Consider the following 22,105-nt stretch of genomic DNA (forward strand, 5'->3'; position numbering starts at 1 on the left):
CAGAGATTTAAAAACATGAGCGGCTCCTGTTCCCGCCCATGAACAAGTTCAGACAGAGTAACTAGGACATTCCACAGCATGTTGGTTTCTGGGCCCCTGGAGCTCTGGCGACTTCTACACTCTTATTTCTGGAAACACTGTCATTAGGCCAAGGGTGACCAAGACCACAGTGGCCAGGGCGTGCCAGTCAGTTGTGATTAATTCATCACCAAAGTGCTGATGAGACTGGACCTTCTGATGCCTTCTAATGATGATGATGAAGGTGGGGGAAAGCTAGGACCACCGTATCTGTCCCCATTTGCATAATTCTTAGGCACCACGAGGGTACCCGATGTGTCTCCTAACTGGCTACGGCCTCTGCTCATGGGATTCCTATCTACCGTCCAGCCAGGGCCACAGGAAAGAAGTGACCACTTCCAGGGGCCCCAGGAAGCACTCAGTACAGTTACAATGAGGTGAGGAAGATCCTAGAAGACGGGTGGCCAAGAGCCCCAAGGGACGGCTAGGGACAAGCAGGGCTCTCCTCCTGCCAATAGGCTTAGGAGAAAGGTGCAGCCAATCCAAACACCATGCAGCCCCCCAGTCACAGGTTCTATGCCCTCATGAACTTATCCACACACCTCCCCTGTGCGTTCAGCCTTCACCTCACTTCAGCTCCCAGTGAAAGTGCAAAGGGTGAGTGGACGCTGCATTTCCAGACGCATTTTTATTGCCCACAGACCAGGAGATACCCAGGCAAAGGGGTCGCCAGTGCCGCTGTTCTAGCTGGTGTGGCTGTTTTGGCCCCCGCGGGGCTGAATTGGCCCGCGCGGCTGCTGTGACCACACCATGTCACAGCGGTTCTCCATACAAAAGCCACTGGTCTGGGAGCCCTCTTAGCAGGTGATTGGAGCCCTGAGACGGCAGAGTTGCCCATTCATCTGAAATAGCGAGCCAGGCCAGGAGATTCCTAGGCAAAAAATCCGCCAGGAGCCGGCGCTGCTGTTTGAGCCGACTCAGTGAGTTGCAGCACGGGAGATCCCGGCGCCTTTTCAACAAGCGACTGGAACGTCGTTCAACTTAAAAAATAAAAAAAAAAAAAGACTCTGAGATGGTTTGGTTGTCCCCACCCAAATCTCATCTTGAACTACAGCTCCCATAATCCCTATGTGTCATAGGAGGGACCCAGTGGGAGGTAACTGAATCACGGGGGCAGGTTTGTCTCATGCCGTTCTCTGGACAGTGAGTAAGTCTCATGAGATCTGACGGTTTTATAAAGGACCATTCTCCTGCACATGCTCTCTTGTCTGCCGCCATGTAAGACATGTCTTTGCTCCTCCTTCACCTTCTTCCATGACTGTGAAGCCTCCCCAGCCATGTGAAAACTTGAGTGCAATCTCTTTTTCTTTATAAATTACCCACTGTCAGGTATTTCTTCATAGCAGAATGAAAATGGACGAATACCATCTCACTCCTGAGTCTGAAAAACCCGTGTGAAACAGGACTCCAAGCGACCCTCAGTGTTCCTCCTTTTGCTGGGAAATGTCACAACTACAGAAATCAGATCAATGTGCAGCTCGGTGGCTGCAGCTGACAACACCCTACTGTGTAAGAGCCGGAACTCCGCTAAGAGAGTCGATCTGAGGCGCGCTCAGTGCTAAAAGCAAAAAGGGAACTGTGTGAGGAGATGCAAATGCTAATTTGCCTGAATGCAGTACTCATTTCCCTATGTGTACACACAGCAAAATACCATGTTGTGTGCCTTACGATATATACAATTTTTACTAAAAAAACACTCTTAAAATAGAAATAGGTTCTTAAAAGAAATGCGGTCCCATGCTGCCCATAGGATTTTCTCGGCCCTCTCTAGAGGGAGAAGCCCGGTCCGTGGTGTCCCTCCCTCCTTAGCAGTTTCACCTTCTGCTTCCTGCACCTCCCACGCCCTCCTCTTGGAGAGGGGGTGTCCATAAAGGCACAGCATTCAGGAGACACCCTGACCACAACAGAAGGCAGCCACGGCTCTGCATCTGATCCCAAGGAGCCTTCCTGGTGCCACCTGTCCCTTGTTCTAAGCACAGCACCTTGGTACCTACCCGATCCTGTCAACCAGGTCCCAGAGCACGTTGGGCGTGGGTACCAGCGGGGAGCCATCGTACAAGACCATGGCCGCTCCTGTGGCCAGAAGGGACACCATCCAGTTCCACATCATCCAGCCTACCTGCAAAGACAGGAGGGGCACAGCTTCAGTGGGCACTAGGCAGCTCCATCCAGTGCTGCCCCTCAGCTTCCCGTGTCCCTGGAAAACCACCTAAAATGGAGCCATGGGTTGGTGCTAACTGTCCATTTCAAACACATGACACTTTGGCCCAGAAACTCCACGTCTAAGATGCGTCACACAGACATATTCATACATGTGCATGAAGACGTGTCACAGAATATCTGTTGCACCCTTGCTGATGACAGAGACAAAGCAATGTAGGTGTTATCGACACAAGAAAGGCCACAGGAGGTGCACGCGTGCTACTGACACTCGACACAGTTAGGGAACCCACGCAAGGCATTCGGAACAGGTCTGGCCCTAGCAGGATGAGGGGAGCCATTAAGCAGCCATGAAACAGAATGAGGCCTGGACTGACACAAAACCGTCTCCAAGACATCATTCATACAAAACAAGCAAGGCGGAGCGTGTGCAGCATAACCCTGTTAGTCTAGAGGAAAGGACAGATATGTAAGCACACATGCAGATACACATACATATGCATGCATGCACGGGCGCATACACACGCACACACACACACCGCCAACGGGCACCGATCCACGCTGAGGCAATGAAAATGCCTGGCACGGCTGCCTCTGGGCCCTGGGAAGCATCAGCCTTTCCCCACGTATCCAACTGGGGCTGCCTGAAATTTTTACCATATCCAGGTAGATTTAATTTGTTTTAATTTTAACTGAAAACTGTTACCAAGTTTCAAAACATTAAGGCAAGAAGGTGCAGATACACTCACAGCACCCTCATCTACGCAGGGAGAATGTGGGTGGTCTTGGAGTGAACAAACATCATGACAGAGCGCGGGGTAAGCTCCAGCAGGAATCTTGGTCCTGGAGGCCAACAGGGAGCTCCCCAACTCCACCAACCACGGAGGCAAGGAGGGCGCGGGGGACGCACACAGCCTGGGAGGACTGGAGTGGATGCGCTGGGCGTCCTGGGCCTCACCCCACATCCCCAAGGGCAGACTCTCGGGGATCAGAGGGTGGGGATGCGGTGGCTATGTGACAAGCCCAGGTGGTTCTCCTTCAGCCCTGGGTCAGATCCCTGGACATGAGTTCGCAGAGCTGACGGTGAAACAGAGCACTGGGCCAGCAGGTCGCCTACGGCATGAGTGACGTGGTTTAGCCTGTGTCGGGAACTTACCTCCCACCAGCTACAGCCTAGGGCGGTCCCCAATTCACGTGGGCTACAGTGACCCAAAACCAACATCCCCCAGAAGGTCCACCCGCGCCTACTCCCCACTCAAAAAGGCCGGGGGCACAGGACGCAGGCAGAGGGCTCCATGTAGCTGAGCTGCTTTCGTCTTTTTTTTCTTCCTGAAATAGGGTCTCACTGTCACCCAGGCTGGAGTGCAGTGGCACAATCACAGCTCACTGAAGCCTCAACCTCCTAACCTCAAGTGATCCTCCTGCCTCAGCCTCCCATGTAGCTGGGACCACAGGTGTGGGCCACCACATCCAGCTAATTTTTTTATTTTTGTAGATGAGCTCTCACTTTGCTGTCCAGGCTAGTCTTGAACCCCTGGCCTCAAGGGATCCCCCTGCCTCAGTCTCGCAAAGTACTGGGATTACAGTACAGGCATGAGCTACCAAGCCTGGCCACTGAGTTGCTTTCTGAACAGGTCTTAATGTACTTGTTCAATTTCTCTCATTAAGGAACTACTCCTCAAAGAGGAAACCAGTACCCGAAAGCCCCAAGCAGCACAGCGTTCCTGGCTACCTCATTGTCCAACAAAGCTGCTAAAAAGTTGAGTCAAGGCCTGGTGGCTCACACCTGTAATCCCAGCATTTTGGGGAGGCCAAGGTGGGAAGATCACTTGAGCTCAGGAGGTTGAGAACAGCCTGGGGAACATAGTGAGACCTCATGTCTATAGAAAAACAGTTTTGTTTTGTTTTTTGAGACAGAGTCTCGCTCTGTTGCCCACGCTGGAGTGCAGTGGCACAATCTCAGCTCACTGCAACCTCTGCCTCCCGGGTTCAAGCAATCCTCCCTCCCACGCCCTGGGATTACAGGTGCCCACCACCACACCCAGCTAACTTTGTATTTTTAGTAGAGACAGGGTTTCACCACGTTGGCTGGTCTTAAACTCCTGACCTTAAGTGATCCACCTGCCTTGTCCTCCCACAGTGTTGGGATTACAGGCATGAGCCACTGTGTCTGGACTCTAGAAAAAATTTTTTTTAATTAGCCAAGGTGTGGTGTACCTGTGGTCTCAGCTACTTGGCGGCTAAGGCAGGAGGATTACTCCAACCTAGGAGGTTGAGGCTAGAGTAAGCCATGATCACTGCTGCACTCCAGCGTGAGCAACAGAGTAAGACTCTGTTCAAAGAAAAGAAGAGGCCGGGCGCGGTGGCTCAAGCCTGTAATCCCAGCACTTTGGGAGGCCGAGGCGGGTAGATCACGAGGTCAAGAGATCGAGACCATCCTGGTCAACCCCATCTCTACTAAAAATACAAAACATTAGCTGGGCATGGTGGCGCATGCCTGTAATCCCAGCTACTCAGGAGGCTGAGGCAGGAGAATTGCCTGAACCCAGGAGGCGGAGGTTGCAGTGAGCCGAGATTGCGCCATTGCACTCCAGCCTGGGTAACAAGAGCGAAACTCCGTCTCAAAAAAAAAAAGAAAAGAAAAGAAGAAAGGCAATGGGAAAATGGGAAAGGAAAAGTAGGAAGGGAAGTGATATCCCAGGGGTCTGTCCCCTCCTGCATCTGTGTGTGACCCCAGGGGTCTGTCCCCTCCTGCATCTGTGTGTGACCCCAGGGGTCTGTCCCCTCCTGCATCTGTATGCAGTCCTGGGGAGTCTGTCACTAGGGTCACAGAGGGACCCTGGACATTGACCTCACAGGTGAGGCATGTGCTGGCTGCTCTCCACTCAGCATAAAAACTCAGCACAGAAGCACCACCCAGGACCTATAGCTAGATCCTTCCGGAAGCTCTTGATGTTTTGAGTTCTCCTGCTCTGGGGTAGAACACACTTCCTTTAACTTGTCCTAACTGTTTGTCTTTCTGGGCTCAACAAGGGTGGGAAGCCCTCCAACCCCTTCAGTTCAAGTTCTGGCTTAATGGCATGGATTCCACGCTGCTGAGGCAGGCTGAGCGGGCCCATCTCCACATCACACCGGCGAAGCCCTCACCGCGGTGGAGCACAGACAGTGCCCCGGGAAAGCCCCTACTGTGTGTAGCACAGGCCGGGGACGAGGGAATCCCTTGCCACATGGAGCACACGCCAGCACCCAGGGAAGCCCTTACCACGGTGCAGCACAGGCCGGGGACCGGGGAAGCCCTTACCGCGTGCGGCACAGGCCGGGGACCGGGGAAGCCCTTACCGCGTGCGGCACAGGCCGGGGACCGGGAAGCCCTTACCGCGTGCAGCACAGGCCGGGGACCGGGGAAGCCCTTACCATGGTGTAGCACAGGCCGGGGACCGGGGAAGCCCTTACCGTGGTGTAGCACAGGAGGATGTCACTGCTGGTCATGTTGCTGTGCAGCAGGTGCTCCTTCAGATGCTGGATGAGGGTGCCCTGCAGGGTAGACACAGGGAAGCAGGCGCCCTCTGTTAGGCGTACAGTACTGTGTACCTGCTACCTGGCTCACACGCCGCTTAGATGCTGCCAGGAAGAAGTCCCAGCAGATCCCCATTTTCTTTCCTGGGAGAAGCAGACTTCGGAGGCTCCCTCCTCTCCCCTTTGATGAGCCATGCCCCCACGTCCCTCTGCTGCCCGAGAGTTACACGTGCTTTGTACCCTGACACTCCTGCCTGCCTGTGGGCTCTCAGTGCCCAAGGCATCAACGGCACCACGGAGGCCCACCAGCTTCAGGAAGAAGAGAAGTGACCCTTATTGAGAAGGCAGTTGAAGAGCAAAAGACCAGGACCTGACCCTTCCAGGACGGGCACTAGCCCAGCCTCACGGGGGACAGGGAAGGGAGGGGTGAGGATGTGTTACAGGGGGCCCTGCCGGCAACAGAGCAAGACTGTCGCTGGGACTCACATTCAAGATTGGAGCTCAAGGGAAGCAGCATGAGACCCTCCTTCTGGCTAAAACACCCAAGCAGACCCACTCCCTCCCACCCACTATGCACTATTAATTTTCTTGTTTGTTTGTTTGTTTGAGACAGAGTCTCCTCGTCACCCAGGCTGAAATGCAATGGCGCGATCTCGGCTCACTGCAACCTCCACCTCCTGGGTTCAAGCAACTCTCCTGCCTCAGCCTCCTGAGTAGTTGGGATTACAGATGTCTGCCACCACACCCAGCTAATTTTTGTATTTTTAGTAGAGATGGGGTTTGACCATGTTGGTCAGGCTGGTCTTGAACTGCTGACCTTGGGTGATCCACCCGCCTTGGTATCCCAAAGTGCTGGGATTGTGTGAGCTACCAAACCCAGCCACACTATTAATTTTTAATTTTGTTGTTTAACAGGCAATATAATTGCATGGTCCAGAACTCTGAAGAAGATACTATGAAAAGCCTTCCTCTCTCCCTGTCCTATACCCAGTTCTCCCCAGAGGCAGCCAGGCCTAGCAGTTTCCTGTGAATATCTTTCTTGCCAATGCCAGCACATATTTATTAATGCCATTTTGTTCATTTTGACACAGTGTCCTGCCCTTTGCCTTTTCCCCCGACAGCATACCTGTGAGACCTTCCCTGGCATCCCGAAAAGATGACCACCACCTGTCTCACCAACAGCAGCAACTGCAGCCTCCAGAGACTGCCAGGCAGATGGGCAGACACTGGCTGATACAGTTGGGCTCCATGTCCCCATCCAAATCTCATCCTGAATTGTACTCCCATAATTCCCACACGTGGCGGGAGGGACCTGGTGGGAGGTAGCTGAATTGTGGGGGCTGTTTCTCACATACTGTTCTCAGGGCAGTGAATAAGTCTCATGAGATCTGATGGTTTGAAAAGAGGAAACCTATTTCGCTTGGCTCTCATTCTCTCTTTGCCGCTGCCACCCATGTAAGACATGACTTGCTCCTCCTTGCCTTCTGCCAAGATTGTGAGGCTTCCCCAACCGTGTGGAACTGTTAAGTCCATTCAAACTATCTTTTGTAAATTGCCCAGTCTCAGTACATCTTTATCAGCAGTGGAAAACAGACTAATACACTGCACTTGTGTGCTGGGAGGGACAGGCCCTTTTCTACAGTCCTCTGAGGCCGCCTCCGGGCTCTGGAAGCTGAGTTGCAGGCTGGGGTTTAACAAGAATCCCCAGTGAGGGTCCAGGCCAGCTTTCCCTTCTCTTCCCCAGGCACTCATAAGCTTCTTAGAAAGTTCCAGGACACTCTGTTCTCACCCGCGGCAGCAGGCAATAATTTGGGGGTGACAAACTTTTCAGGAACTGTCTCCATGAACTACATCTTTCCACAAATCCATTCAAAGGACAGGGAGCTCTGATTCTAGGAGCCTGTGGCAAATCTCCCTCCCATTTTCTTCTTCACATAAAATCAGCACTTAACTCTGCAGCTTTGCCCACGTGGTCTGCGGTGAGCACAGCAGAGCTGGGAGCCCACATTCGCTCAGTGGTTTGTTCAGTGGTTCACCAGCCTCATTCTCTCAGATGGCACCAAACCAAAGAGGAGCCCTCCTCTCTCAAGAACTTGTCTGTGTGAATCTTAACAATTCACATCCATCGTTTTCCCCTTAATTCTTAAATATTTATGGTCAAGTCTGAATGCTTTCCCTGAGGGTGAGGCAGCGTCAACAGCATGGTTTCCTGGATCTCAGCACAGGAGAGTAATTTCATGTCAAGGAAGAGAAAGGGGAGCTCCTTTCTGACACCTTTCATGGACTTAGAAAACACAAACCCACAAACCAGTGCCACAACACCCACCGCTAAATCGGAAGGACTATGAGCAGCCCGAGGGCTCCAGCCTGTGTGGCCTCGCTGTTTTCAACTTTGCGGTCAAGGTAACTTTAGAAAATGAATAAGATGCTTAGTCACTTCTCTGGAGATGCAAGAGCCCAGTGAAGCTAGAGCACATAAAATTTTTCCTGATTTTTCCACACTCTAAATATACCAGGCACGATCATTTTATGAGCAAGCTATATTATATCTAATACATTTTTATGCTCCTCTTTAAAAAAAAAAAAAATGACATGCACTATGCAAAGAGCACTAAAAATAAAGGTACAGTTATTCATTTCCATTCTTCCTAAAATGTTTTGTTTGGCCACATACACCCGCCCCACCCCCACCCTTGCTGCGAAATTTCTAAAAATGCTCACCTCGTTGGCTCATCAACAGACCTGCTCCCAGATGCACAAGGGCTGCCCTTTCACAGGGAAAATGTGATTCCAACTATGCCTTAGACTATGAACACACTCCCGACTGGCCTTCATAAAATCAGATGATTTGAACGACAAGACAGCTCACTGCCAGCAAAGATGCAACTCGGTTCAGCCAGAGTAACTGCCAGAAATAAGGTCTTTGCCCCCCACCACCGACACTGCCCCTCACTCCCATCCCCGGGTTTCTCGAGAATTAACCAGCAATGGATGGACAGGCTCCTGAACCTCTGGATCTGTTATTTCACAGCCTGCAACAAGACCGTCGGTGAATCCGGATCCAGGTGATGAGGAAGCCACGTTAACTCCTTTCTATATTCTGATGAAAACACTCCGTTAAAAAGCCTCATAAGGCTTTCAGATGATTCCAGCATAAATGTTTCCTTTTCATGGAAGGGATTCAAACTGCTTCTAGGTAGAGAGAACATCTGTAAAAGCTAAATGAGCTAGAATGAGGGAACTTGCATATTTCCTTTCCAAATGCCACTGTCTTATAAAGCAAAGGTTTTTCCATTTGGAGAATTCTCTTCTGAGTTTGGGGGGAAAAGTGGTGATCGGAAGGTCTGACCAAGATTCCATGAATTTTTCTCATCCCTATGGGCTGAGCCGACTGAGAGAGAAATAGGGAAATGAGCTCTGGGGAGAGCTGAAGAGCTGGCCCAGGGAAGGGCCTAGAGCAGCGTGAGGCCGAGAGCCACGTCGTGGAACAAGCCTCTGACTCCCACAGACCAGACCAGGAGAAGCCCCAGTGCGAGGTAAGGATTCAACCTGAGTCAGGAAGACGCTCTGTTATCCAGCCCAGGGGCAGAGGAGAATCAGAGAAAATAAAATGTGATAGCAGTTATTAGAAAAGCACCACATTCGGCCAGGTGCAGTGGCTCACACCTGTAATCCCAGCACTTTGGGAGGCAGAAGTGAGTGGATCACAAGGTCAGGAGTTCAAGACCAGCCTGGTCAGTATAGTGAAACGCCATCTCTACAAAAAATACAAAAAAAAAAAAAAAAACAATTAGCCACATGTGGTATGGGTGCCTGTAATCCCAGCTACTCAGGAGGTTGAAGCAGGAGAATCACTTGAACCCCAGAGGCAGAGGTTGCAGTAAGCTGACATTGCGCCATCGCACTCCAGCCCAGGCAACAGCTTGAGACTCTTCAAAAGAGAAAAAGAAAATCACCACATTCACCCAGGCATTTCATTTCTGAAGCGCAATCTAGTGAAATCATGAAAATGAAAAGGAAATACACCACCGACATTGTGTCCCCCCGATGGATGCACGAAGGAGGACACATCATTTCCAAGGTGTTCCTACCAAAGCCGCATAACTGGACCGAACCACGAGGAGACATCAAACAGGCCCAAAGAGAGCCATCTGCCAAACCAGGAGCCTGGGCCCTTCAAAAATGTCAGTGTCACGAAAGATGAAGAAAGCCTGAGGAACTGCTCCAGATCCAAGGACACAAAGGAGACCTGGTGACTGACGCACCGCCGCCTGAACTGCTAGGACGCTGCAGGGAAAGTGGCGACCTGCGAGTGTGGACCGCAGACCAGGGGAGGGCTCTGCACCAACAGCAACCTGCCTGAATTTGGTGAGCATGCTACACTCTCTAAGAGAATGTCCTTGTTCTTGGGAGATACCTGCTGAAATGTCAAAGAGTGAAAGATCATTATGGCTCCGGCGTACTGTCAACAGGTTCAGCAAAAAGCAAAACAGCAACATGTGAATATACACAGAGACAGAGAAAGAAGGCAAAGAGGCTTTTAGGACATGTTAAAAATGGATATTGACATCAGGCGCAGTGGCTCTTGCCTATAATTCCAGCACTCAGGAGGCCGAGGAGAGAGGATCGCTTGAGTCCAAGAGTTCATGACCAGCTGGAGCAACATAACAAGACCCCGTCTCTACAAAAACAAAAAAGTAGCACGTGCCTGTGGTCCTAGGTACTTGGACGACTGAGGTGGGAGGATCACTTGGGCCCAGGAGGTAGAGGTTGCAGTGAGCCATGATCACACCACTGCACTCCAGCCTGGGCAACAAAGTGAGAACCTGTCTTAAAAAAAAAAAAAGATGAGATTACCAGAATTAAAAAATTTAAAAATAAAAGAACGTTGAAAATGTTAAAAAGAGAATGTTAATAACGGAAGAATCCACCTGAAGGGTATCATGGGGCTTAGTATTCTTGCAACTTAGGCCGGGCGCAGTGGCTCAAGCCTGTAATCCCAGCACTTTGGGAGGCCGAGGCGGGTGGATCACGAGGTCAAGAGATCGAGACCATCCTGGTCAACATGGTGAAACCCCGTCTCTACTAAAAATACAAAAAACTAGCTGGGCGTGGTGGCGCGTGCCTGTAATCCCAGCTACTCAGGAGGCTGAGGCAGGAGAATTGCCTGAACCCAGGAGGCAGAGGTTGCGGTGAGCTGAGATCGCGCCATTGCACTCCAGCCTGGGTAACAAGAGCGAAACTCCGTCTCAAAAAAAAAAAAAAAAAAAATCATACATGCAGTATTCTCGCAACTTTTCTATAGGTTCCCTAGGTTTGGTTTTGGTTTGGTTTGGTTTGGTTTGACTGGGCACGGTAGCTCACACCTATGATCCCAGCACTTTGGAAGGCCAAGGCAGGAGGATCACATGAGCCCAGGGGGTTGACACCAGCCTGATTAACATGGCAAAACCCTGTCTCTACAAAACACACACACACACACACACACACAAATACAAAAATTAAAAAAAACTAGTAGGGCATAGTGGTGCACACTGATAGTCCCAGCTCTGTGGGAGCTGGGGCGGGAGGATCACTTAAGCCCAGGAGGCAGAGGTTGCAGTGAGCCAAGATAGCATGACTGCACTCCAGCCTGGGTGACAGAGCAAGACTCCATCGCAAATGTAATGATAATAAATAAATAAATAAGCTGGGCGCAGTGGCTCAAGCCTGTAATCCCAGACCTTGGGAGGCTGAGGCGGGTGGATCACGAGGTCAAGAGATCGAGACCATCCCGGTCAACATGGTGAAACCCCGTCTCTACTAAAAATACAAAAAATTAGCTGGGCATGGTGGCGCGTGCCTGTAATCCCAGCTACTCAGGAGGCTGAGGCAGGAGAATTGCCTGAACCCAGGAGGCGGAGGTTGCGGTGAGCTGAGATCACGCCATTGCACTCCAGCCTGGGTAACAAGAGTGAAACTCCGTCTAAAAATAAATAAATAAATAAATACGTAAATACATAAATACATAAATAAATACATAAATAAATAAAAAGTTAAAAGTCACTAACCTATACGTATAAATTCTATTGCGGGATAGTAACATATTATTTCAGGTGCTTTAATAAAGTTAGACTTCTGGTGAAATAAGAAATAAAAAATAAAAAAATAAAGCACATGTCATGGGCAGAACTGTGTAGCCCCAAAATTCATATGTTGAAGCCCTAATCCCCAGTATCTCAGAATGTGACCAAGTGGGCCTTTAAAAGGTGACTGAGTTAAAAGCAGGAGGTCAGAGCAGGCCCAGATCCAATCTGACTTCCTAAGAGAAGAAGCTTGGACACACAGAGACACACCAGAGGTGTCACGTGAAAGCTGGTGCGAGGACACAGCAAGGCAGTGGCTGTCCACAAGCTGAGGAGAGCGGCCTCAGACGAGAGCCTCCGTGCAGTACCTGCGGCCGAAGCCGACAGGCCCTGGTGTTTGTTAGGGCTATCCTAACAGACTCAGCACAGGGAGGCCTTCACAGTTCATTAGACTCTGTCACCTAACCAGAGGCTTGCACATTTTTTACCACAACCCACAGTCAGGCATAAGTTTTACAATGCCCCCAGCATGTGCACACGTCCATGTATACTCTGTGTAAGGACAGCTTTGCAAAACAACACCCATACCTCTTATGAGCCCCTATTCTGTGCTAATATTTCATTTTTATTTTTATTAGACAGGGTCTGGCTCTGCTGCCAGCTGCAGTGCAGCGGCATGATCTCGGCTCACTGGAACCTCTGCCTCCTGGATTCAAGGAATTGTCCCACCTCAGCCTCCTAGTTAGCTCGGACTACAAGCATGTGCCACCACGTCCAGCTAATTTTTATATTTTTTTTTAGTAGAAATGGGGTTTGACCACGTCAGCCAGGTTGGTCTCCAACTCCTGGGCTCAAAGCAATCTGACCACCTTGGCTCCCAAAGTGCTGGGGTTATAGCCATGAGGTACTGTGCTAATATTACCTATTCTTGTCTATCCTGATTCATTCTTTTTAAAATGCCGGCAGGGCCCACCTATTGAGTACACAATCCCCAGGTGGTCCCAAAATGCAGGGCGAATATAGCTAGTTCAGCCAGCACACTCCCTACGTCAAGGCAGGGCACGCTGTACAGTGACCTCCAAGCCTGTCATGGTGGCAGGTGCCATCCCAGCCCCTGGAGTGGCAGCTCTCCACTGTCCTGGGCGCAGTGCCAGATCTGCACACTGCCCCCCACTTGGAGAGAAGCTACACGCTGGACTCTCGGGCATGGGGTATGGCTTGACATCCTCCCAGCACTGCCATCATCAGCTGGGAGGCCCTGTTGAAGCAAACAGACAACGGGAGGTCCCTGCAAAGCCTTCCCGGGAGACTTACCCCAGCGGAATGCACCATGCACTTGGGCGCGCCCGTGGTGCCCGATGAGAACATGATGAACAGTGGGTGGCTGAAGGGCAGCTGCTCGAATTCCAGCTGCGGGGCCTGCTCGCTGGGGCCGGTGGCAAGAAAGTCATCCAGAAACACACTGTGGTCAGAAACGCAGGGAAACACGCCGTGAACGTTCCAGAATGCTCAGCTAGACCCACTGATTCCACCTGCACAAGTTCCTCCGCTGCTACTCCAGGAAAGCCAGGATTTCAGGGGGACAGTGGCCTGATTTGGAAACTTCCCAGGATGAGGGGAGGATGTCAGATCTCAGAGACTGAAGCTAACTGAAGGAAAAACATTGAACTAGTGAAGGTTGCAAGTTGCTTAATCAGCACTGCTGGCAGGGCCAAGCGCTGTCTTTTAGAAAATCTTTTAAGTGTTTTCTTAACCACCAGGGAGAAGGATCACTTACAATTAACAAATCGGGTGTGTACAAAACAATGTGAAGGAGGGCTGATCACCTGATTAGCAAATGCTTTGTTTCCAGTGATTCCAATGATTGCCCAAAACCACTTGCCAAGTGGGTCTGAATTAAGATGCTTCCCCCATGGGAAGAAGGGGAAGGAGGTGGTGCTGAATTAAGGAGCCCTTGGGGGTAGGGAGTGGGGGGGGGGCAATTTCCTAAACCACAGCTCAGTGACAGAGAACCCGGAGGCAAATACCACGTGTTACCACTAACTTACTAGATCCTGAGGTTTACAACAGCAAGATACAAATATCTGTCCAAGAACAAATAAATTTCATCCCAATTACTGACTGTCACCCAGGAAGTATGCCCAGGCTGACCTCCAAAGCTGCCATACAGCATCACTGCAGGTGGCCAAGAACCACAAGATGGGCGATGGGAACAGATTTGTTTTTTATGCTAGAAACCTCCGCAGAAGCTACAAGCTGTCTTGAGGAAAGGTGGTTTTCTATTTTGAGATCAGCAGCAACATCCATCTCAAAACACTGGCCCTATACGCAATTGGCAAATGGAACTTTGTTTCAGGGAAGGAGGTGGGAATCGGCTAAGCGCAGCCTGCAGCCATTTGCTAGGGATAATTACTCTGAAATACAAACCCCATACATCCTAAAATGAAGAATTTGGCTGCCTTGCATGAGAAGGCATCTTTAAAGATAAAGGTTTCTCCTGGGAAAGACATGGTTAGAAAGGGCATCCAAGATAATTCAACTCTAAGCAAGAAATAAACAAAGCCATCTGCTCCAGCCTGTCAGGAAAAAACTATTCACTATGGAACTTTGCAGCCAATGAAAACCCCGTCCCACCTCCACCTCCTGTAAGAATCCCATTATAAAGTGCCCAGTCTAATCGGATACTTCACACAGAGAAAAGCCTTTTCTTTCAAATGGCCCATAAATCACAGTACAGAACGATTACCTCTGTCGCTCTTCCAAGAATGAAAAGCCCGCAGGGTGGCTCCCCCGACCACCCGTCAATTCTCCACAGACAGGCACATGTGTGTTTCTGGTTTATATGTGGCATCCACAATCAAAGGATGGATTGCAGTGGGAGTCCTGCCCCGGGGGTGCCGAGAGGGGGCTTTAGCATTGTGTCAGGCTAAATGCAGTGGCTAACCCGATTCTGCTGGATGCCCTCATTTTATATCAACTGCTGATGAATATTATTCAGAAAAATAAAAGCCAGGCCACCGGGGAGCTGGTGAATGCTGTCTGGTTTTCCTCTGAGCCTCCATGGGTCACGGCCTCCAACCATACAACTGGGGCACTAAAGCCGAGGTTGCATGAACTAAAGCCAGGGCGCCAGCACCGAGCTGTGCTTTACTAAGGTCCACAGGGTCCCACAGTCCACAGGGACAGGCACCCAGCTTGCCTGTGAAGGATCTGCCTATCCTGACCCAGGCGCTTCAGGGAGCAGAGCCCGCCGCAGCCGCACAGGGACAGGTGGGATCACGGGCACGCTGACCGTGCACGCTTTGCAGAGCAGCGGCTTATTTAATCCTCCCAGCCAGCCCAAGAGGACGATGCTGACAGAGTGTGGGTCATTGTCTCCACCCTCCTCTCATGTTGAAATGTAATCCCCAATGCTGCAACGGGGGCCTGGTGGGAGGTGTTTACATCATGAGGGTGGATTCCTCGTGAATGGCTCGGACCATTCCCTTGGTGATGAGTGGGTTCTCGCTCTGAGCTCACACGAGATCTGGTCACTGAAAAGTGTGTGGCACCCTGCCCCCAACTCTCTCCTCGACTCCTGTTTTCCCTGCATTGTGACCATGTAAAGTGCCTGCTCCACTTCCCTGCCACCATGGTCACAAGCTCCATACAACCTCCCCAAAAGCAGATGCCGGCACTGTGCCTCTCGCACAGCCTGCAGAACCATGAGCCAATTAAACCTCTTTTCTCATAAATCACCCAGTCTCGGCTGGGCACAGTGGATCGCGCCTGTAATCCCAGCACTTTAGGAGGCCAGGGCGGGCAGATCACCTGAGGTCGGGTGTTCGAGATCAGCCTGACCAACATGGGGAAACCCCACCTATACTAAAAATACAAAATTAGGGCGGTGCAGTGGCTCACTCCTGTAATGCCAGCACTTTGGGAAGCAGAGGGCAGATCATGAGGTTAGGAGATTGAGACCAGCCTGGTTAGCATGGTGAAACCTCATCTCTACTAAAACAAAAACCAAAAAAATTAGCCAGGCGTGGTGGCACACACCTGTAATCCCAGCACATTGGGAGGCCAAGGCAGGGGGGATCACCTGAGGTCAGGACTTTGAGACCAGCCTGACCAACATGGAGAAACCCCATCTCTACTAAAAATACAAAATTAGCAGAGCATGGTGGCGCATGCCTGTAATCACAGCTACTCAGGAGGCTGAGGCAGGGGAATCGCATGAACCGGGAGGCGGAGGTCGCGGTGAGCTGATATGGCGCCACTGCACTCCAGCCTGGGCAACAAGAGCGAAACTCTGTCTCTAAATAAATCAATAAATTACGCAGTGTCAGGTATTTCTTTATAGCAAGGCAGGAACGACCTAATACAGGTACCGTCTCATCTCCACTTTATAGGTGGAGAAACAAGGCTCAGAGAGGTCACTTGCACAGGGTCGCACAGCTCAGAGCTGAACCCGACAAGCTGGATCTGAGACCGCAGCCTTTGCCAAGGCCCACATTGCCTGCAGCACCCTTCAGCCTCTGGAATGTGCCTGGCACACCTAGCTGTACCCACACCCTGCTCATACCTAAAAGCCACCCACAGATGCCACCTCCCCAGACCCTACAGAGAGGCAACCAGGCCCTGCTCCCAACTCCTGGGCACATCCTGTCCCTCCCACTCCTAGAGGTCACAGCTCACCCTCCCTGCAGATAGGTCTTGCCTCTCCAACTGGACTGCAACTCCCAGAGGACAGGACACGTGCTTTGTACCTCTCGGTGCCCTGTGAACAACCTGACAGATGGCAATAAGCCATGCACCAACCACCGCTTGCTGGAACAAAAAGGCCTCTGCTATCTCCTCCTGTCTTCCATTTCTGCTCTCATGGCTGGTATGAGGACACCTGCCATGTCTGTGCAGCCCCTCCTCACCAGGCCTCAAGGAGCCACACACAAGGTGCCCTCCAGCAGCCCAGACCCAAGGCTCAAGGGAAAGCTTACCCTGAGAGGGGAAATGCCTGCACTCAGACCCTCCCCAACAGCAGCTTCAAGAAAAATTAAAGGAAGTAACTCCAAGAACTTAGAGAGAACTTCAATGTTGACTAAACCATAATCCATTTCCTTAATCTCTATTCAAAATTAAGATTTTTACAATTCTACTTGGTACACAGAATGTGGTTTATTCTTTTATAAATGTCAGAAAAACCAAGGAAGACATCATTAGCAATGGGGAATGCATGCATGCCCTAAAAGGTGAAAAATCAGGCCAGGTGCGGTGGCTTACGCCGGTAATCCCCGCACTGTCAGAGGCCGAGGCAGGCAGATCACCTGAGGTCAGGAGTCTGAGACCAGCATGGCCAACATGGTGAAACCCTGTCTCTACTAAAAACACTAAAGTTAGCCAGGCATGGTAGCAGGCGCCTGTAATCCCAGCTACTTGAGAGGCTGAGGCAACACAATCGCTTGAACCCAGAAGACAAAGGTTGCAGTGAGCCAGGACTGTGCCACTGCACTCCGGCCTGGGCAACAAAAGCAAGATTCTGTCTCAAAAAAAAAGGGAGGGGGGGTGAAAATTACATGTATGTGTGCTCATGTATTCAGTCATACATATGCATGTGCTCATGCGTGTGCACCTGTGTGTGTGTGCATATGTATAAATGCATGTGTGCACACATGTGGATATGCATGTACCCTGTGTCATGTGCGCGTGTGTGCAGTGCATACAGCCACACATGCACATGCATGTACACGTGAATTCTAATGCAGAATTTCTGTGGCCAATCTGAGAAGATGGGCTTGGCCCCACCAGAGTCCCCTACACAAAGGGACACCAGATCGGCAGAGTGAGGGTTCCTGGGACCTTCTCTCTTCCGCCATTCATTCACTATGAGGCCCCTGGTGCCTCATCTACAATATGATGCTTTTAACTAAGACCTCCTCCACTTCTTTTTTTTTTTTTTTTGAGACGGAGTTTCGCTCTTGTTACCCAGGCTGGAGTGCAATGGCGCGATCTCGGCTCACCGCAACCTCCGCCTCCTGGGTTCAGGCAATTCTCCTGCCTCAGCCTCCTGAGTAGCTGGGATTACAGGCACACGCCACCATGCCCAGCTAATTTTTTGTATTTTTAGTAGAGACGGGGTTTCACCATGTTGACCAGGATGATCTCGATCTCTTGACCTCGTGATCCACCAACCTCGGCCTCCCAAAGTGCTGGGATTACAGGCTTGAGCCACCGCGCCCGGCCAGACCTCCTCCACTTCTAAAATGCTGAGTGATCCCAAGTGGAAAGATCCAGAGACCTACTTCCCTGCAGGAGCTCCAGTGGGTTCCACACGGACCTGTGGGTCAGAATGCGGCGCGTTACCTGTTTGGAATCTTCGAAATGTCTATCTTCTCTCTGGAGGACACGTAAGGAATCACCACTACTTTCTTCAAGTCTGGGAGGCCTGAAAGGAGCAGGAAGAGAAAACACAGCGTACAGGAAAAAGATGCCTGGCTGCTGATTTTTTTTTTCCACAAAATATAACACATTCTAGGGCAGAGACTACCCAGGTTGACTCCGGGGAGACTCGTGTATGTGCACACACACGGCCATGCCGGCTGGGAGCCGGAAGGGCCACGCACCTTTAACCACCTGCTGCAGCTTTTCCATGTGGTTGTGCTCTTTGCCGTTATAGACAACAGCCTCCACAGAGAAGATGAGCTTTGGCTGAATTTGAGAAAACCGGTCCAGCACACCCTAAAAGCAGGAGGAAAAAGTCATCACTGATCATCCAAAAGGCAAAAGCCAGCAAGCATGGTGGTGGGCACCTATAGTCCCAGCTACTCTGGAGGCTGAGGTGAGAGCCTTGCTTGAGCCTGGGAGTTCAAGGTGGGAGGGAGCTATGCTTGCACCCTTGCATTCCAGCCTGGGCACAGAGTGAGACTCTGTCTCTCTAACAAAACAAAACAGCAAAAACCTTCAGTAGCCAATAGGACCACTGCGTTTCACGGGGAGACAAAGAGCTGCAGCATCAGTGCACGACCAGGCCCCTGTGTCCCAGCACCCATGGCCAATAAAGAAAGTTGATGAGGCCAGCCACAGTGTCTCACACCTGTAATCCCAGCACTTTGGGAGGCTGAGGCAGGTGGATCACTTGAAGTCAGAAGTTCAAGACCAGCCTGGCCAACACGGTGAAACCCCAACTCTACTAAAAATAAAAAATTAGCTGAGCATGATGGTGGCAGGCACCTGTAACCCCAGCTAGTCAGGAGGTTGAAGCAGAAGAATCACTTGAACCCGGGAGGTGGAGGTTGCAGCGAGCTGAAATTGGGCCATTGTACTCCAGCCTGGGCAACAAGACCAAACCTCAGTCTCAAAAAAAAAGAAAGGAATACCAGAAGTATTTACAGACATACACTGAAATAGGAAGACTATAGAGTATATGTGTGCACTACCAGAAAGATTTCCCGCTTTACAGAAAGAGCCTGTTAGCACAGCTCCACTAGGGTATACAAAAGAAGACTCATCTTCCTAAGAGGCAACGACAGCAAAGCAAAGTGGTCCCATGTTTTGGTTCTCTTGGAATCGTCAATTAAAGAGGAACCTGAATCCTCCAAGCAGTACATGTATGCCAACCAATCACATAAGCCCACACGTGCATACACTGGTTAACAGGCCCCATCTTAAAAAAGGCAGGATCACCACGCCCACATCTCCGTTTGTACGCCACGTGGCGTCTGCATCCAGCCAAGGGCATCTCTTTCCTAGAAGACGGGACTCCTCCTATGAAGGCATGAGCTTGTTTCTGGAACTCATAACATTCACGGATGCTCCCTGAGTGGTAGTCCAGATTATTAATTATTAACAGATGATTAATGTTAGTAACAGATTAAAGCACTCTGAGACAGGGCTTCTATTCACTTTCCTCCTAGCCATCGTCAAGGTCGCCCTGTGTTAAGAGTCCGCCATCCACAAACATGCATAGGCATCACCCAGATGGCCGCTATTCATTCCCTTGCACATGAGCCTGATGTAAGCAGTTCAAGACCCACACCTGGGCTACCCCCAGGGCACATGGAGCTGCCCCAGAACCTCTGAGTAAGGACTTCACAGGACAGGGCCCTCCACCCTGGCTGCCAGGTAACACCACCTACAGTGGGACTAAGTTAATTAAGCTCATTAGGATAACTAATTAACCGAGAGAAATAGCTGGCATTTGTTTTCAGAGCTCCCAGTGACTCTTAGTAGGGAAGTAGAAGCGCTGACTCTGCGGGAGTCTAAAAGGCAGTGTTAGGGAAGGGAGGCTGGACAGCTCAAAGTGTGGTCCCCAGGGCAGGCAGCGTCAGCCTCACCTGGGGCCCCAGACCTAATGAATCGGAAACCAGGCAGGGGGCCCAGCAATCTGTTCTCACCAGCCCTGCAGACAATCCTGAGATGTGATAAAATTTGAGAATCTCTGGGCTAAGAGTTCTAGGATTGCGCGTTTACTCTCAACACTGTACAATTTCCCAAACTAGAAGCTGAATTAACAGAGAAGGCTAGAGAGTAGAAAGCATTTGTTTATTCCAAGTGCTAGGTGCCAGGCACCATGCCAGGGAAACAGACAGATGGGGTTCCCAGTCCCTGGAACATCGATCTATCAGAAACACAAGAAGAAAACAATTGCAAATGTTATTGTTTTCCGTTTCCAATGTTTTCAGTAAACTACACTAAAAATTAGGTAGCCAGGGAGAGGAAAAGAGAGAAGGAAGGAATTAAAGCCTTAAGGAAAAACTAATGATGGACTTGACCCACAAAACCAAAAATCATTTTCCCTAAACAACCAATAACATAAGCTTCTTAGCAGGCACAGTGGCTCGCGCCTGTAATCCCAACACTTTGGGAGATGAGCTTGGACAGCTACAAATAATTTTTTTATTAAATTAGCAGGGCACCTGTAATCCCAGCTACTTGGAAGGCTGAAGTGGGAGGATTTCTTGAGCCCAGGAATTCGAGGCTGTAGTGAGCTATGGTCACACCACTGTACTCCAGCCTGGGCAACAGAGCAAGAACCTGTTTTAAAATAAAATACAAGTAAGCTTCTTGAAAAATCTGATCAAGAAAAAAACCTAACATTTCAGCTAGGCAAGGTGGCTCACGCCTGTAATCCCAGCACTTTGGGAGGCCAAGGCAGGCAGATCACTTGTGGTCAGGAGTTCGAGACCAGCCTGACCAACATGGAGAAACCCTGCCTCTACTAAAAATACAAAAATTAGTCGGGCATAGTGGTACATGCCTGTAATCCCAGCTACTCGGAAAGCTGAGGCAGGAGAATCACTTAAGCCTGGGAGGCAGAAGGTACAGTAAGTCAAGATCGCACCACTGCACTCCAGCATGGGTGATAGAAAGAGACTCCATCTCAAAAAAAAAAAAAAAGAAAGCTAACATTGCCAGTTACCCTTTGCAGAACACCTACTGTGTGTCAGGTGCTGCCCTAAGCACTGGACCAATATTCATTCATTTACTGCTCAAAATAACCGTGGACATGGGTGCCCTTATCATCCTCATACTGCAGATGAATAAACTGAAGCATGTGGCCTCTCAAAACTTGAAATCACACTTAACTACAGAATAAAAGATTCATGGCCGGGCGCGGTGGCTCAAGCCTGTAATCCCAGCACTTTGGGAGGCCGAGGCGGGTGGATCACAAGGTCGTGAGATCGAGACCATCCTGGTCAACATGGTGAAACCCCGTCTCTACTAAAAACACAAAAATTAGCTGGGCGTGGTGGTGCGTGCCTGTAATCCCAGCTACTCAGGAGGCTGAGGCAGGAGAATTGCCTGAACCCAGGAGGCGGAGGTTGCGGTGAGCCAAGATCGCGCCATTGCACTCCAGCCTGGGTAACAAGAGCGAAACTCCGCCTAAAAAAAAAAAAAAAAAAAAAAAAAAGATTCATGAGCAAGAAAACAATGTTTAGACCAGGCTCAGTGGCTCACGCCTGTAATCCCAGCACTTTGGGAGGCCGAGGAGGGCAGATCACCTGAGGTCAGGAGTTCATGACCAGCTTGACCAACATAGTGAAACCCCGTCTCTACTAAAAACACAAAAATTAGTTGGTCACAGTGGCACATGCCTGTAGTCCCAGCTACTCGGGAGGCTGAGGCAGGAGAATCGCTGGGAGGTGGATGTTGCAGTGAGCCGAGATCATGCCATTGCACTCCAGCCTAGGTAACAGCGAGATTCTGTCTCAGAAAAAAAAAATGTGCAATAGATTTTGAAATCCAGATAGGATGGATGACTTCAAGAAAATATCAACTACCAAAATTTATTCAAAAAGCAGCACAACATC

The 22,105-nt window shown here is 50.4% G+C and overlaps 1 protein-coding gene across 6 annotated transcripts in view; it reads right to left on the minus strand.

Moving 5' to 3' along the window:
• AACS (acetoacetyl-CoA synthetase) overlaps nucleotides 1-22,105 on the minus strand; it is a 78,770-nt gene that overhangs the window by 24,712 nt on the left and 31,953 nt on the right. For 5 of the 6 annotated variants that reach the window (XR_012518314.1, XM_074402035.1, XM_074402034.1 and 2 more), the window contains exons 6-10: nucleotides 18,419-18,533; nucleotides 18,159-18,240; nucleotides 13,134-13,281; nucleotides 5,692-5,772; nucleotides 2,073-2,197 (exon numbers count right to left, since the gene is read on the minus strand). Coding sequence is in view for 5 of the 6 variants with exons in the window: in XM_074402035.1 (XP_074258136.1) it covers nucleotides 2,073-2,197; nucleotides 5,692-5,772; nucleotides 13,134-13,281; nucleotides 18,159-18,240; nucleotides 18,419-18,533 (551 nt within the window). In the remaining variant the exon portion in view is untranslated. The remainder of the gene's footprint in view (nucleotides 1-2,072; nucleotides 2,198-5,691; nucleotides 5,773-13,133; nucleotides 13,282-18,158; nucleotides 18,241-18,418; nucleotides 18,534-22,105) is intronic. The other variant, XM_074402036.1, reaches the window with a different exon arrangement.

This window comes from Saimiri boliviensis, chromosome 7, assembly GCF_048565385.1.
Source record: "Saimiri boliviensis isolate mSaiBol1 chromosome 7, mSaiBol1.pri, whole genome shotgun sequence".
Classification (NCBI taxonomy): domain Eukaryota; kingdom Metazoa; phylum Chordata; class Mammalia; order Primates; family Cebidae; genus Saimiri; species Saimiri boliviensis.